Below are 13,466 nucleotides of genomic sequence, written 5' to 3'. Positions count from 1 at the left end.
TGTTTTTGCAACAGAGGGGAAAATGTCATAGGCAGCATCTGAATAAGAACGGCAGCTTGCTTAATTCTTGGCCCTTAATGAGAATGGAATGTGGGCATACCTCTGGGTATACATCTTGCCACTCTCTTTGGAAGGAAAGAATGAGGGTATGGCAGGACTTTCTCCTGGCAGACTGTGGAATTTATGATATAGGTCAAACATTCTTAATACACTTGTGTCTGAGGTCATGTCTGAGACACTTGCTGATGCTGGAGTCACTCAAAAATGAATGGAATGCACACACCTAAGCAAAACTGATCTAGGACTGTTGAGACTCCTGAGCCACAGACTGTCTGACATCAAATTCCTGTGATTAAAAACTGCAAAGAATCAATGAACAAAAGCAGGGACCTGGCACTGTGACCAAGAGGTGTCACTCCACTTCTTTGTGAAAAGGGGACCCTTTCCACCCCATCTTTGCCATCCTGCTTATATAAAGAACATATTTCTCATCCTGATTTGAAACCCATGTCTAACATTACAGTAAAGAAGGAATTACTCCTGGCTTCTTTGGGGATATGTCTGCCTCCCTCATCTTGCTGAAGTATTTGAAAATTTGTATTTGGTGCATAGGACCCTCTACTGAGCATCTTAACTTTTGCTGCTGTGTATTCAGGTCTGAATTCTGATTTCAGACAAGCCGTGAATATGAAGAGAAAAGCTATTCATTGGTGTCTATTTCTTGCCTTGCAGGCTCAAGCCTCTCTCCCAATAGAGTGCTGGCACTTCTCAAAGAGGTCAGTGTCATGTTCTGAGGAGCATGGCTCTTCATGAATCTCATTTCAGCAGGTTGCTTTTTATTGACCGCTAGCTCAGCTTCTGAAGAAAACCGTCATAGTTCAGTCAAGGCCAAAACCTCTTGCAGAACACGGTGCACATCTTGCCTGGGATCGCTGCTTTCAAACCAGGTCTTGTACACTGAAGGTTTTATTCTACATAACGCTGTCAGTTTTTCTTCTTCCTCTTGGGGAGGGTCTGATGCAACATAAAAATCAGAAAAATTATCATGTCCTGTGTACTGTAACTGAGTATGGGGTGTATCCTTTTCAATTAGAGGTTTAGGAAGAGTAAGAAAGATAAGGGTTCATGTTGTTCAAGTCAGTGCCTAAAAGGTGGAATAAAGGAGATTAGTCCGTGACAGTGTTGGTTGTGTTGCTTCACTGCTCCCCTGGGTTTGAATCTTTAGCCCAGTGGGCTGAAACTTTGGTTGCTTTTCAACTTTTTTCCTCACAGGATGAGACCTGGCCCTACTTAGAACAAAGCACTTGGGTAGGTGTCCAGCATTGTCTACCATTTCATGTGTCTTCAATTTTTGGTTTTCAGCCCTGCTCCTGTTATACTTTGTGCCTTTTTCTTAAGTCAAGGGTATGAGACAAAGCCCTGGTGAATAGAGGTTTTCCGGTTACAGCTTCCCAGAAACATCTTTCCTGATTTTCACATGTTGTATTGTAGCTTGTTATTTCCCAATTATGTTTTCTGTTGCCCTTGAGAGGTTAGAGATACTGGACTGACAGATTCTGGAGTTGCAAATTGTGGCAGCTAGAGATGCCATTTTCAGCACTACCTTCCTTGGAAAAATCCGTGATGAGCACAAGGATATGGCTGTGCATCTCAAAGAAACTAGAAGAGTTTTGAGAATAGCTGTACTGAAACTCTCAATTCTATTCTGAAGTGCACGTGGTTTTGCTCAGTTTTTACATGGGAAAGTCTGAGCATTAAAGTTAATCAGAGGCAAAACTAGAAAGAACAGAACAAAGGTGTTCTGGCTGCTCCTGTAACTGCTGGACTACTCTATGAGGGGTTAGTAATTCCCTCTTTGCTATCTTGGCTGAAATTCTGATCTAAATTATTCTCTTATCTTTCAGTCCATGCATACTTAAAGCAAACAAACAGCCATAGCCCTCTCCACTGGAGAGAGCTGATAGGGTTGCTTTATAACAGGCCCTTGCATTGTCTTTTGAATCCCTGGATTTTAAAGACAAACTGAAAAGGTACCCATGTAATGTTGTATTGCAGGTGGAAAGGGTTGCATCTGAATATTTTAGTTCTATCCTTTTGTATGAAGAGAAGGCTACTGGGATAGTGAGTGTTTTAGAAGAGTGATAACTCTGAACAGGGAGAGCAAGATAGATACCAGTTAGCATCTATTTCTTCACAAAGAATGAGGTCTGCTTCCTCTGGGGCAGCAGGCAGCTCCTTAGTATTACCATCTTAGACTCATCGATGAGGGTTGTGGAGCTCTGTTAAGAGAACCCTGTGGAATGACTGAAGATCTTTATTACTGTCACTGGTGGTAGCTGGAGAAGTGCTGCTACATATGTAAACTACTACTGTTCTATCTGATGTAAAATTTTGAGAGAGAGATATGACGTGCTTTGGTTTATTCAGTTTGTGATTTAATGTCAACCATTGCAAGGGGAAAAAAATGAATACTGTAGATCAGAGTTTATGTATTCAAATACAGATGGGTGAGTTCTGACTCGATGGAGTTTAAGGAAATAGGATTGAAAGACACTCAAGTAAAATGAAGGCTTTTGCAAATCGTGGCTAGAATGTTTTTGTCTTGGTGGTTTTTTCTTTTCCCTGCAGGTAAACTTTACTTTCTTGTTCTATATCATCTGAAGGACACATGCATTTTCTGGGATTTTGGGAATGATTTCTGGGGTTCTGGGATTAGACATCAAATTTAACGAGATGATATATAGCTTTGAGGAGACACATTTGATGTACCACTTAGCCTTCCCATAATTTACTGCGTGCCTCTGGTCTCTGGAGGGCAAGGGGTTGATCTACACTCCAACCTTACTTTATAAATAGCAAAGCAGAAGAGGGAAAAAGAAAGCAGGCTGGGGACCTGCCTGCTAAACTGTTATGATAGTGATGCAGGTAGGTGACATTAAATGCTACTGTCTGCATCCTTAATTGTGAGCTGTCATCACCTTGGACGTTTGAGGACGAATAATGTGCTGTTCATATTTCAGATTTCTATTCTTATTCATAGGACTGTATGTTGCAATGTTCAAATGTTAAAAAAAAAAAGAACCTCAGTTTTTTTGGGAGTGGGTTTTTTCTTTTTTTTTTTCTTTTGTTTTTCTCCAGTAGGGACAAGATGGGAGGAAAGATGTGTGTGTACCTTGCCTGGGTTTGCATGCAGTTAATTTTTCTGCCTCAAAAGCATAGTGAGCTGCCAGTATCAGAAAGCCCAAGTGGAAAAGTGGTTGCTTACAAGATGTAATGAAGATTAAAAACAAACAAGTGGGGCTGGGAGGTAAGGGGGATCTTGCTCTATAGTTATTTGCCATTTCTGATTTTGCAAATAGCTCTGCAGTGCCATTTGATCTATGCATCAGCATAATTTTACCAGGAGATATTTCTGGCCTTTTGCTTTACAGTCAGATCCCTTTGCTGGGTTATTAAGTTGAAAATGCAGTCAAGTATTAACATCAAAACTCTTTATGCAACCTGCCACTACACGGAACCCCTCCAAAATACCCTGCAATTGAGGAGGGAAAGGGAAGGAGGGAATGGAAAACAAGAGCTGGACAGAAACAGTGCCTGCTCTGGGATTTAAACAGGTCAATTCCTCCCAATAAATAGAAGTTAGGCAGTTGATATATGCCCATCTACTTAAACTGTCATCGAAGTTCACTTAGCTGCATTCCAGCAGAGATTGCTGGCCATTAGGGATGCAAAAGGCATTGTTACAGAGGGCTTAAAGAGGAAAGGGGAAGGAGGGACAAATAGCCAGAAAGGAGATCATACAGGTACTACACTTTCAGATTGCTGGTGGTGCTTTCAAGTGTTGATAACTCTTTCGGCATCTCCCTTCAGAAAACTAAACACGCTTTCCTACATCCCCTGTGTTTGTCCCTGTAGGATGCTTGCATATGGCATAAGTCTAAAGGTTCCTTTTTATCATTTTCTGCTGAAATACATGTAATTTGCTTTGAAGAAGAGCAAACCCAAATCCCAGGGCCTCTGAATAAGGGGGAGTTATGGAGGAGGAATACAATGAATGTCTTAATCTTGTGTCACCCTTTCTTTGAGACACTGTGCTATATTAAATTGATTTTTGCAAATGAAAGCTAAAAGCTAAGCAAAAGCCACCAATCTATTTTGCCTAAAGATGATTTTAGTGCTCTTTATGTTCCCCTAAATGACAAACCAATTTGTTACCTGCCTACATAAACATTTGCCTATATTAGCCCCAGAAATGTTTTATTTTTATTAGCCCAAACTTTATCTTTTTATGAAGACACAGGGGCCCAATAAAATTAGTGTGCAAATATAATACCCAATTTGCATTTTTCCATGGTCAGCAGAAAAGCTAAGTAAAATCAATTTGATATTAGGTCAGCATATACATCAATAAAGCATACACTCACACAGGACCATTGTAATGGTCCCTGTAATTTCTATGCTGCCAGAGTAAAGAGATTAAATAATATTAAATGCTCCAAAATAGCTTTGCTTTTAAGAGGAATGTAAAAAGAAAAAGAGAGTTTGACATAAAATGGGCAATAAAGGATAATAGTTGCACAATCTCCAACTTTAAAACATTGTGACAATGATCTCAGAGTCAGGCTTCCTGCAAAACAGCCCCAATTCAGCAAAGCCCTCATGCCAAAATTATGTTTAAGCACATTTTTGAGTACAGTGCAAGTCCATCAAACAAATCATGTATTTAAGCACCTGACAGAGTCGGGGACAGAGCCTGAATGAAAATGTGAAACTTGAAAGATTCTGGAGCCAGGTTTGACCATTACATGCAGGACCATTGCTGAGTAGAATATCCATGCACAAACGAGGTTTTGCCAAAGAAAAACCCTCTGTGCTCTGGACAGGACTAACTGAATGTGGTGGCAGGTGATGGGAGTCAGTGAGCAATGAGCATCCCCTGTAGCAGTTCTGCCCAATCACACACCTCATCTTCCATGACTTCTGCGTGGGAACCAAGATACTGCTGCCTCCCTTTTCAGGTAAAAGTATAGAACAATAGGTGTCTGACTTCAGAAACCAGTAGTCTAGTCTTTGCTCATCTCTTAGTGGTACAAATGGCATCATTTTGACCTTCTTTATATTGCTTTGTACTGCTCAAGCCAACTATAAAAGGCAAGAAAGCAAAGCTTGTGTATATCTGATCTCACCAAGCCCGCTGGGATTTGGTAGTGACCAAAAATGTTGTTGTTTTGCACTCTTGCATTGCTGAGATGTGGACTCTTACCAGCAATGATATTTGTGGCCTGAAGTAACAAAAATAAATGAGATTAAGTGCTGATCTGGTCTCTTAGGAAAGACCAGACACAGTAAATGCTGCTTGGATTTGATTTGTTAAAGCAAGTTAATGTGGTAGAGATGAGGCGCTTGGGGCAGCACTGACATCGGTGTTCGCTTTCAGCGCAGGTGTCACAGTTGTGTTGGACACACACAAGCCGAGGTGGCACAGTGAAGTGTAATGCAATAGAGTTGTTTTGATTTCCTCAGTGGAGTCTTTAACTCACAGAATTTTAAATATAAAACACTGGCAACAGCCCACCTCATACCTGAAAAGTACCTGAGAAAGGAAGGCAATATGGAATTCCTTTGCAATGGATACACATATTTCATTAAATATATGGAGGTGTTTAAATCAAATTGTTATTTGGCTGTATTTAGGGTGATGGATTTCCATTTCTTCTGATTAGAGCCTTCTGGTCCTCTACAGACAACAAGGTTTTTCTAATGACTTGACTCAACTTTGAAGTCCACTACAAAAGAATGAAATTCATTTCCAAGTTCTCCTCATGGGCACCAGTCTAAAGGGTTTCTGAAGCAAACTTCTGTGGTCAGACTTGCTTATCCTTTGTACTCCATCAGCCTTAGTATTAATTTGTGAACTTAAATCATTAGCACACATGGCTAAAAGACTCTAAGGAAACCACAAATCTCCAGTCTGTTTCTGGTCTGACACAGTAGGACAAAAAATTCTGGATGTCAAGTGAAGCTCTACCTCAGTTCTGTTACAGTAATTCATTTTACTAGTGCAAATGGAAATGGCTTGAAATTTTTAGATACTTTTTATTAAACTGCTACATAGAAATACTGTCATTTTCATATTTTTATAGTAGCATAAAAATGAAAATTGAATGAAAATGGGTAAGTGAATTTGCTGCCTTTTGGTGGAGGCTTAGAATTTGATCAGACTGCCTCTTTTTTTTTTAGTAGAAAATGTTTTCTGTGTGACCCTGTTTTAGTTGCAGTACTGTAAGATGTAACCAGGAGTGGAAATTGCTGTTTCCTGGGTGTGAGCTGGGAGAGTATTGCCACTGGGATTGTTTTAAGTGATTGGCTTGTACATGCTACAACATTAGTGGGTAGGAAACATGAGTTGAGACCCAGACAGTGTGAGAGACTTCAGTTGCTTGCTTGCAATTAATTGAGATTCTTTTCTAGATGACATTTGCTTGGTGTTTATCACCATTGTGGTAGCTTGAGATCAGAACAGATGTTGAGGTTAGTGTTGTTTGTTCTGACTAGCACCTGAGATCCTCACAACTTTGCCCAAGTGGATTCTCTGCAGCAGAGAGTCAGGATGGCAGTGGGTGAGTAGGATATGAGGAACTAACACACAGGGGCAGGTTGTTCAGGTCCCTGTCATAAGTCAGGGCAAATATTATCAGTGATGATCGTTGTGGTAGCCCTCAAAGGGAAAAGAAAATGAAAAAGAAACCAGTCCAGATGTATCTACATTTCGTTCCTTAGAAAGCTTGTTTTGTCCTATAATTTTGTTTCTAGGATGGTGTGGTGTTTGGAAGGGTGGGAGAGGTACCACAACAGACTGTTTCTCTGCATTTCCACAACTCTCAAAGCTGTGGCTAAATGCAGTGTGCCTTTCTGTCATTTTGCTTAAGTGCTTTTGGCATCTACTAAGCAAGGCTATACACTTCTAATCTTCTTAATTTTGATTGATCTTTTCAATCCTGAAGTAGAAAATAGGATGCATTTTCAATGAAACATTTAAATTAAAATATGAAATGGTGTTTTGTAGTCATTTTAGTGTGTTAACTTTGGCCAGATGCCCAACCAGCTGGTCCCTCTTATCCAGGATAGGGTGGGAAAATAAGATGGAAAGGCTCATGGGTCAAGATAAAGACAGGGCTATCACTTACTAATGACCACCATGAGCAAAGAAGACTTGACTTGTGGGAAATTTAATTTATTGCCAATTGAAAGAGATTGTATAGTGAGAATTATTGATTATAATAATGATTGTAATAACTGTTATAAAGCATAAATAACAATGATATTGCCATTGAAAACAAGCAAAGACAAAGTCACAAAACACTCAAACTAATCCTCTGTCCAAAAGATTTCCTAAACAGGGTGCTATTCCTGATCCAAAGAATGGTAGTCATGTTACTGAGCATCACATTCATGCTGAGCCCCAGTCCCTTTAATGTTATGCTGGTTTTCCAAGAGAGGAGGAAAACTCCTCTCCTCTTACAAAAGTGATCCCAGCCTTTTCATTTTGTTCTTTAAAGTTGCTTTGCTGATTTATCTCCTTCCTCTTCCATTCCTTGGTGTTAATGCAAATGATGTGGGATGCTCATTGACTTCTAGCAGACAGTGTTGTGTCCCCTTTTTGCTGCCTCCAACTTTTCTTCTGCAGACAGAACTGACCTCACCAACTGCTGTGTTTCTCAGAGACCTTCTTTCTTATATTTCTTTGCCTCTGGGGCTCAAAAACACCAGAGAATGGTGAAGCTGGAGTATGAAAAAACAAATGCATGGCTGAGTTACAGGCAGAGCAACTGTAGGACTTCCAGAGATGTTAAGGAAATAAAAGAAGAAACCTGCTGGGATTGTCTCCTGAGAACAGCATAGAATGTATTGATTATTCCTGTGGTGTTGTTAGGTGTGATGGACTGCTGGGAAAACTGAGCATTTCTAAGAATTTGGGAAATTAAAAAACTAACTCAGTTATGGTCTTGAGGACTCTCAAACATCTTTGAAAATAAAAGTCTAACTTTGGATATATATGCAATGCACCTACATAATTAAAGCAGGGGGGAAAAAGCTTGGATTTTGTTCCCAGTCTCCTTTCAGTGTGTAAACTTTCTACTTCAAAACAAAGATTTAAACTGTCTGTAGCAATTGGAGTCTGCTTAGCATTACTCCTGCAGTGTGTGTTCAGGTTGAGATAAGCCATCTAACTGAGGTCCTGACCTCTTATAGTCTTTAAAATTCCCAGAACCCATTTTGAAAGAGCATCATTTTTATTTCCTGTTTATTAAATGCAGTCACAGCACAAGCAAAGAAAAGATGCCATTTGACCCATGTAGTTTACAGCTGAAGCAAGTGGCCAAGGTGGTGTGGTTTCAATACTAGGGGATTAACCCATGTTAGGTTCAGCATAGTTGGGATCTAAATCTCCTTTCCCCCTATCTGTAAGTTAATGGAGATGTGGCACATTTTTGTGCTGTCACTGGAGGAGGTTGCTGGATTAATCCTGGTCTCTTTTCCATATTTTATTTTGTTTTGAACTGTTCTTTCAGTCAGGGCAGATGCAGCCCCAAATGCTTAACAGATTTTTAAAAAATAGCCTCCAAATCCTCCAGAGCAAAGCCTCATAAATGTAATTTGTAGCACTTTACCATTTCCTGGCACTGCTAAGGCTTGTACGAAGTGTAATGCAGGGTGCAATTGGCTTTACCTTGTGACTGGACCCCCACTGCTATTTCTGTGGCCCCAGGGGGACATTTATCACAAGTGAGAGCACAATTACAGTGCAGTTAAACTCGCTGTAGTAAATCTTGGGTTTTAAAAAGAGAGCTAAATTTGTTGTTGCAGGTTTGGCTCCATGTCATTAGTTTTGCAGCCCCTGTGTAGTCTCTGCTGTATGGCCTGGCATGGAGACCTGGTGACACTGACTCTTTCCATGATAGATTCTGTGTATTTATAGCATATGACCAATTTTAATAGACGCATGTGCTTTGAAAATTAATACTCCTCCTTCGTTTCTACACCTGGGGCTGAGTTTAAGGGTCTTTATTTCTCTTTTCCTCCTCTGTCCCCTGCCCCCTTCTGCTGCAGCAAACCTGCGTCCAGGGGCTGAACAGAAAGTGGTGTTCATCACTGCACGGGTCCATCCAGGGGAAACACCATCTTCCTTCGTCTGCCAAGGTGAGTGTCTGCATGAAGATGGCAGGTCTCACGGGATCTGATTTCCAATTGATGCATGTGTTTGGTTTGGATAGCTTTGCCTTTGATAGAAGGCTGAGCTCCCATGACGGATTTTTCCACAGTAAGGATATCGGCAAAATCTCTCCTCTAGTACCCAGCTGCCTGTCTGTTTTGAGGTAATAGAAGGAGAATATCTCCAAGTCTTATGAATGTTTGCTGAACTTGGTCAGAATTGAACACAATTGGGCTCTGAACCTGTTTGGGAAGAATTGACATAATGTGATTGTGTAAGGTTCCTTAGGAAAATAGGTTGGAAAAGCTCTGGGACTGGTTTTGTTTAAACTGCTTATGTTTTCTCACTGGCTACTTTCTCTAGCTTCTTTTCCACCACAAAGCAGGGACTCTAGTTCTCCAACGGAATTTAAAGAGGCCTCTCTTTGTCTGAAGTTGCTGCTCTGAGGAGCACAGCTCCCAGTGGCTGACAGCTGTTTCCCACACAGAGCATTCCTGCTAAAAATAGGAAGCAAATTGCCCAGCTTGTATTTATCAAGAGCTGCTAATCTCAGGTTTGTGGGTACAAATAAATAAATAACTCTGGCATGTGTTCATATAACTTTATTGTCTAGATCTGAAATACTATACTTATATGTGTCTGCCAGGGTTGATGGTGTAAATGAGCAAGGGCAGGGGCAAATTTCTAATTCTCTGCAGCAGTTTGGACCTGCCCCTGCTGAGCTGATGAGTTGCATCAATCAAACATACGCAGAATTCATTACATTGTCTGCTCATAATGCTGCAGACTGGTTTGCCACTGGCTCTGTTGGTACCTAAAGACCTCTGTGAGAAAGGTCTGGCACAGGTTCATGGTCTTCTCTGTGTGCTCCTCATCCTGGCAAGGTCCTGTGTCTGGCATCTCCCTGAGGCAAAAGGTCAACAGCTGTCACTTCTGCTGCCCTGGCCCCGTGGGCTAGTGGGACACTCAGCCTCTTCTTGTTGGCATGTGGAGTAGCAAAGGTAAACCCTTCCTTTAATAAAACAATGCTTCACACTGAGAGCAGGAAAACTCAGTGAGTTTCCCATCTCCTGCAGTGCCATAGTCAATGCAGGGCATTATGGCACACATGATGTTTGTTAATGAATATGGATTTTTAATTGGCTGCTTTGATTCTGTTTGTGGCTGCTGGCGTAGCCCTGTGAAATGAAAGCTGAGACATGCTGCTGAGGTGGTACTTTGTAAATGATGTTATTTTATTTTGATAATGGAGAGTTTATTCTAAAGGGAAATAAAAAAAAGGGAATGTGTAAAAGCGGGTGGCATGCTTAGCCTGATGAAACAACTAGATAGAAGTCATGCTCTGATTGTCTCTGAGAAACTTTGTCTTTTATAGGGGAAAAAACCAAACCCAAGACAGAAAAAAAAGGGGAAAGAAAAGAATAATAACGAGGAGATATCAGTCTTGGAGAAGCAGATCAGAAACTTGCTGTGGCTGAGTTATAATGCATGCTTGTTTTGTTTGGAAATGTGTGGATCCACAGGCACTGAACTCTGTGGTGCACTGAGCCACTCTGCCCAGTGCAGACCAAGCTGCCTTGTGTGCATAATTAGTGTCAAGACAAGTAGAAATGTCAACCATTTCAAGGCCGTTGTAGCATTATTTCTAGCACTGCCAAATGTGAAATTGGGTGCTTGCTCCATCTTTGGTAACTTCTGTGTAGGAGGGTCAAAAGAAGGGATAAAAATGATTCTTTTGGCAGTCAAGTGAGGGCACGCTTAGGAATTTTATTTCTGGAGTCTCAGAAAGCTCTTTGGCATGGTTAGGTGTTGCAGATTTTACATCCAGATGCCAGCTCAGTGCATATGGAACATGTCAGGATTTTTTTTTTACTTAGTAGAGAGATTTCTTTTTGAATGTTTGATTATGCTCTCCACCTGAAGTATTAAGATATGGAAGCTAATCCTAAAGATTCCCCAGAAGCAAGCAGCATCTCATGTTTGGAAGAGCAGAACTGTGACTGTCCAGGCCTGGAGAATCAGTCCATAGGGGAATAAATAATGAGTTACAAGCTTTAATTTTTTTTTTTGTTCTTAATTTTTTCCCAGTTAATCTTAGGTTTTATTTAGTTCAGACTCTGTCTTCCTCTTTAGAGCCCTAAGAAAAAAACTGACTCCTTACTCATTTTTCTACCTGTCTTTGAGCTAGTCAGGTCTCTTCCTGTTCTCTTGAGCCTTCTCTCTGCCAAGGGATATAAAACTGTGTAGTCCAAACAACAGCTTCCCGGGGTCTCACAGAAGCTACCGATTACATTCTCCATTTTTTTAACTAGGCAAGGTCCCTAAGAAGCAAGTTGTCTGGCCTTAGTACACCAGGATATGTTTGGTCCTGTCAACTGGTCCTTTGCCTTCCACATTACCCACATATTCTAAGTCTAGGCGAGGCTCTTTGCCCTCCCATAGGAAAAAAATGTAAGGTCATCTCCTCATTCAGAGCTGTATTGTTTCTGTGTCATCCTTCTTCATACTGCACTATGAAGAATTCACTGAAAGCTGTATTTTGGATACAAATACTCTGTATTTCTGAAAATGTGCAAGTATTATAAACTTGGATACACGTTTCTGTCTCCTTCCAGCTGTGCAGTGCTTGCAGCAGTAGCCAGACCTCCCCACAATCATCAGGCACCTCACCCAGCACTTAAAAACAAGTGCTATAATATTTCACACATGGTGCAGCTGCTGAGCTGTAGTTGAGTTCCTTAAAAGGCAGACAAAACCCTGGAAGGCCTCTTCATACAAAGATGGATTAAGAACCTTTTGTTTCTGTTTTGGTCCTTTAAGAGTTATAACAATGCTTCAGGTTAGCCTTTTTAGGAAGTTTTCCTGATGGTTCTTAACTGCTTGTTGTGAAGTTCAGGGACAGAAACAGAGAGTATATTCACATGAGTACCCTTCATATCCAAAGGTGTTCCCCTCCTCAGATGGTGATGATCACCATGAGCATTGATGTTTGTATCGAGTTTGGGAATGAATAAATTGGAATAGGGTCCAGGATGAAGAGGATTTGTTTTCAGTTTGCTCTCATAGACCATTTTCAAACCAACTGGAATCATTGCTGCTCCCAGAGGCCTTTTATAGTGAACACAAAGCAGAGCAAATTCATCTTACAGCTTGAAATCATCTCTCATGGGCTGTTCAGATTTCTGAGGGACTTTTATGAAGTTGTGGTTTTAAATTCTTTTCCTTTCTTAGACATTTTCCGTCACTTTTCTCCCCTACAGTTTTTTTTTCTTTAAGAAAATGTATGTTATTTTCTCTTCCTCACTATAATGCTAAGGCAAGTAAACTTACTCTAACAAGTAGGGTCAAATGCCAGGTAATGTCTATACTTGTATGTGGGGTGCACTAATACGTGTCTGTAAAATCTGTGCAAGACCTACCCTCTAAACACTGATCACAAGCCAGCTTTCAAAAGGGTTGGATTTTATCCAAGATATGTTAATAGGAGAATTTTCCCCTCTGAACACCACCCCCAGTATTCTTACAATCATATTTTCTTTCCTGTGTTTGCTAGATTTTATTTTCTTTGTGGGAGAAAAACAACTGTCCCTCACTATTCACATTGCATAGAAAGTTGTAGGAGAAACTGTGACTACTATGTTTAAGTTTATCCTAAATGCCTTGACTTTTGCCAACAGTCAGTAGTTGCAAGCTTAAGCATGTCTAGATGTACCAAGACATGCACTGCACTCACTGATTTAGCATATTCTATTAGTAGAACATCATTTGTTGTCTTTTTAACACATTTGCCAGTGTGGCATCCACAATGGCATCTAAATGCAAAACTGAAAATTTGTACCCTAAGCCTCTAAAATGGTTTTCCAGGCTGGGAGCCCAGAATGGAAGACCCAGTGCAAGACAGGAGGGAGAGTGATCCCACAGCAGGTTTGTAGATGCTGAGCATCTCGTGCTAAGTGTAATTTGACCTGAAGCTGACCTTGAAGCTTATGGGCTGGATAGGGAACAGCCATTAAAAAGAAAATATAAGGAAAATAGACACCTGGGACTCTTATCCATAAGAAATTGAGCAAAAGTTACTTTTCAATCAATCTTTTTTCTTTGTAGCTGCTTAAATGAATGCTTCTCCTTGCTTCACTGTGAATCAGATGGTATGAAATAAAGAAGCAGACTACACTGGGCAATGTCTTGCTTTTCTGTTTACATTCTTGGTCTGTGTTTTTAACCTTCATCCTCTTGCCAGCAGAGGGCAGGA

The 13,466-nt window shown here is 40.6% G+C and overlaps 1 protein-coding gene across 2 annotated transcripts in view; it reads left to right on the top strand.

The window, feature by feature from the left end:
• Positions 1–13,466, top strand: part of LOC139676330 (BEN domain-containing protein 5) — an 893,330-nt gene that overhangs the window by 668,569 nt on the left and 211,295 nt on the right. For both annotated transcript variants that reach the window (XM_071565176.1, XM_071565175.1), the window contains exon 7: positions 9,112–9,201. In XM_071565176.1, coding sequence (XP_071421277.1) covers positions 9,112–9,201 — 90 coding nt within the window. The remainder of the gene's footprint in view (positions 1–9,111; positions 9,202–13,466) is intronic.

The sequence above is a fragment of the Pithys albifrons genome, chromosome 10 (assembly GCF_047495875.1).
Source record: "Pithys albifrons albifrons isolate INPA30051 chromosome 10, PitAlb_v1, whole genome shotgun sequence".
Lineage (NCBI taxonomy): Eukaryota > Metazoa > Chordata > Aves > Passeriformes > Thamnophilidae > Pithys > Pithys albifrons.
This window is presented reverse-complemented; position numbering and strand designations above follow the sequence as displayed.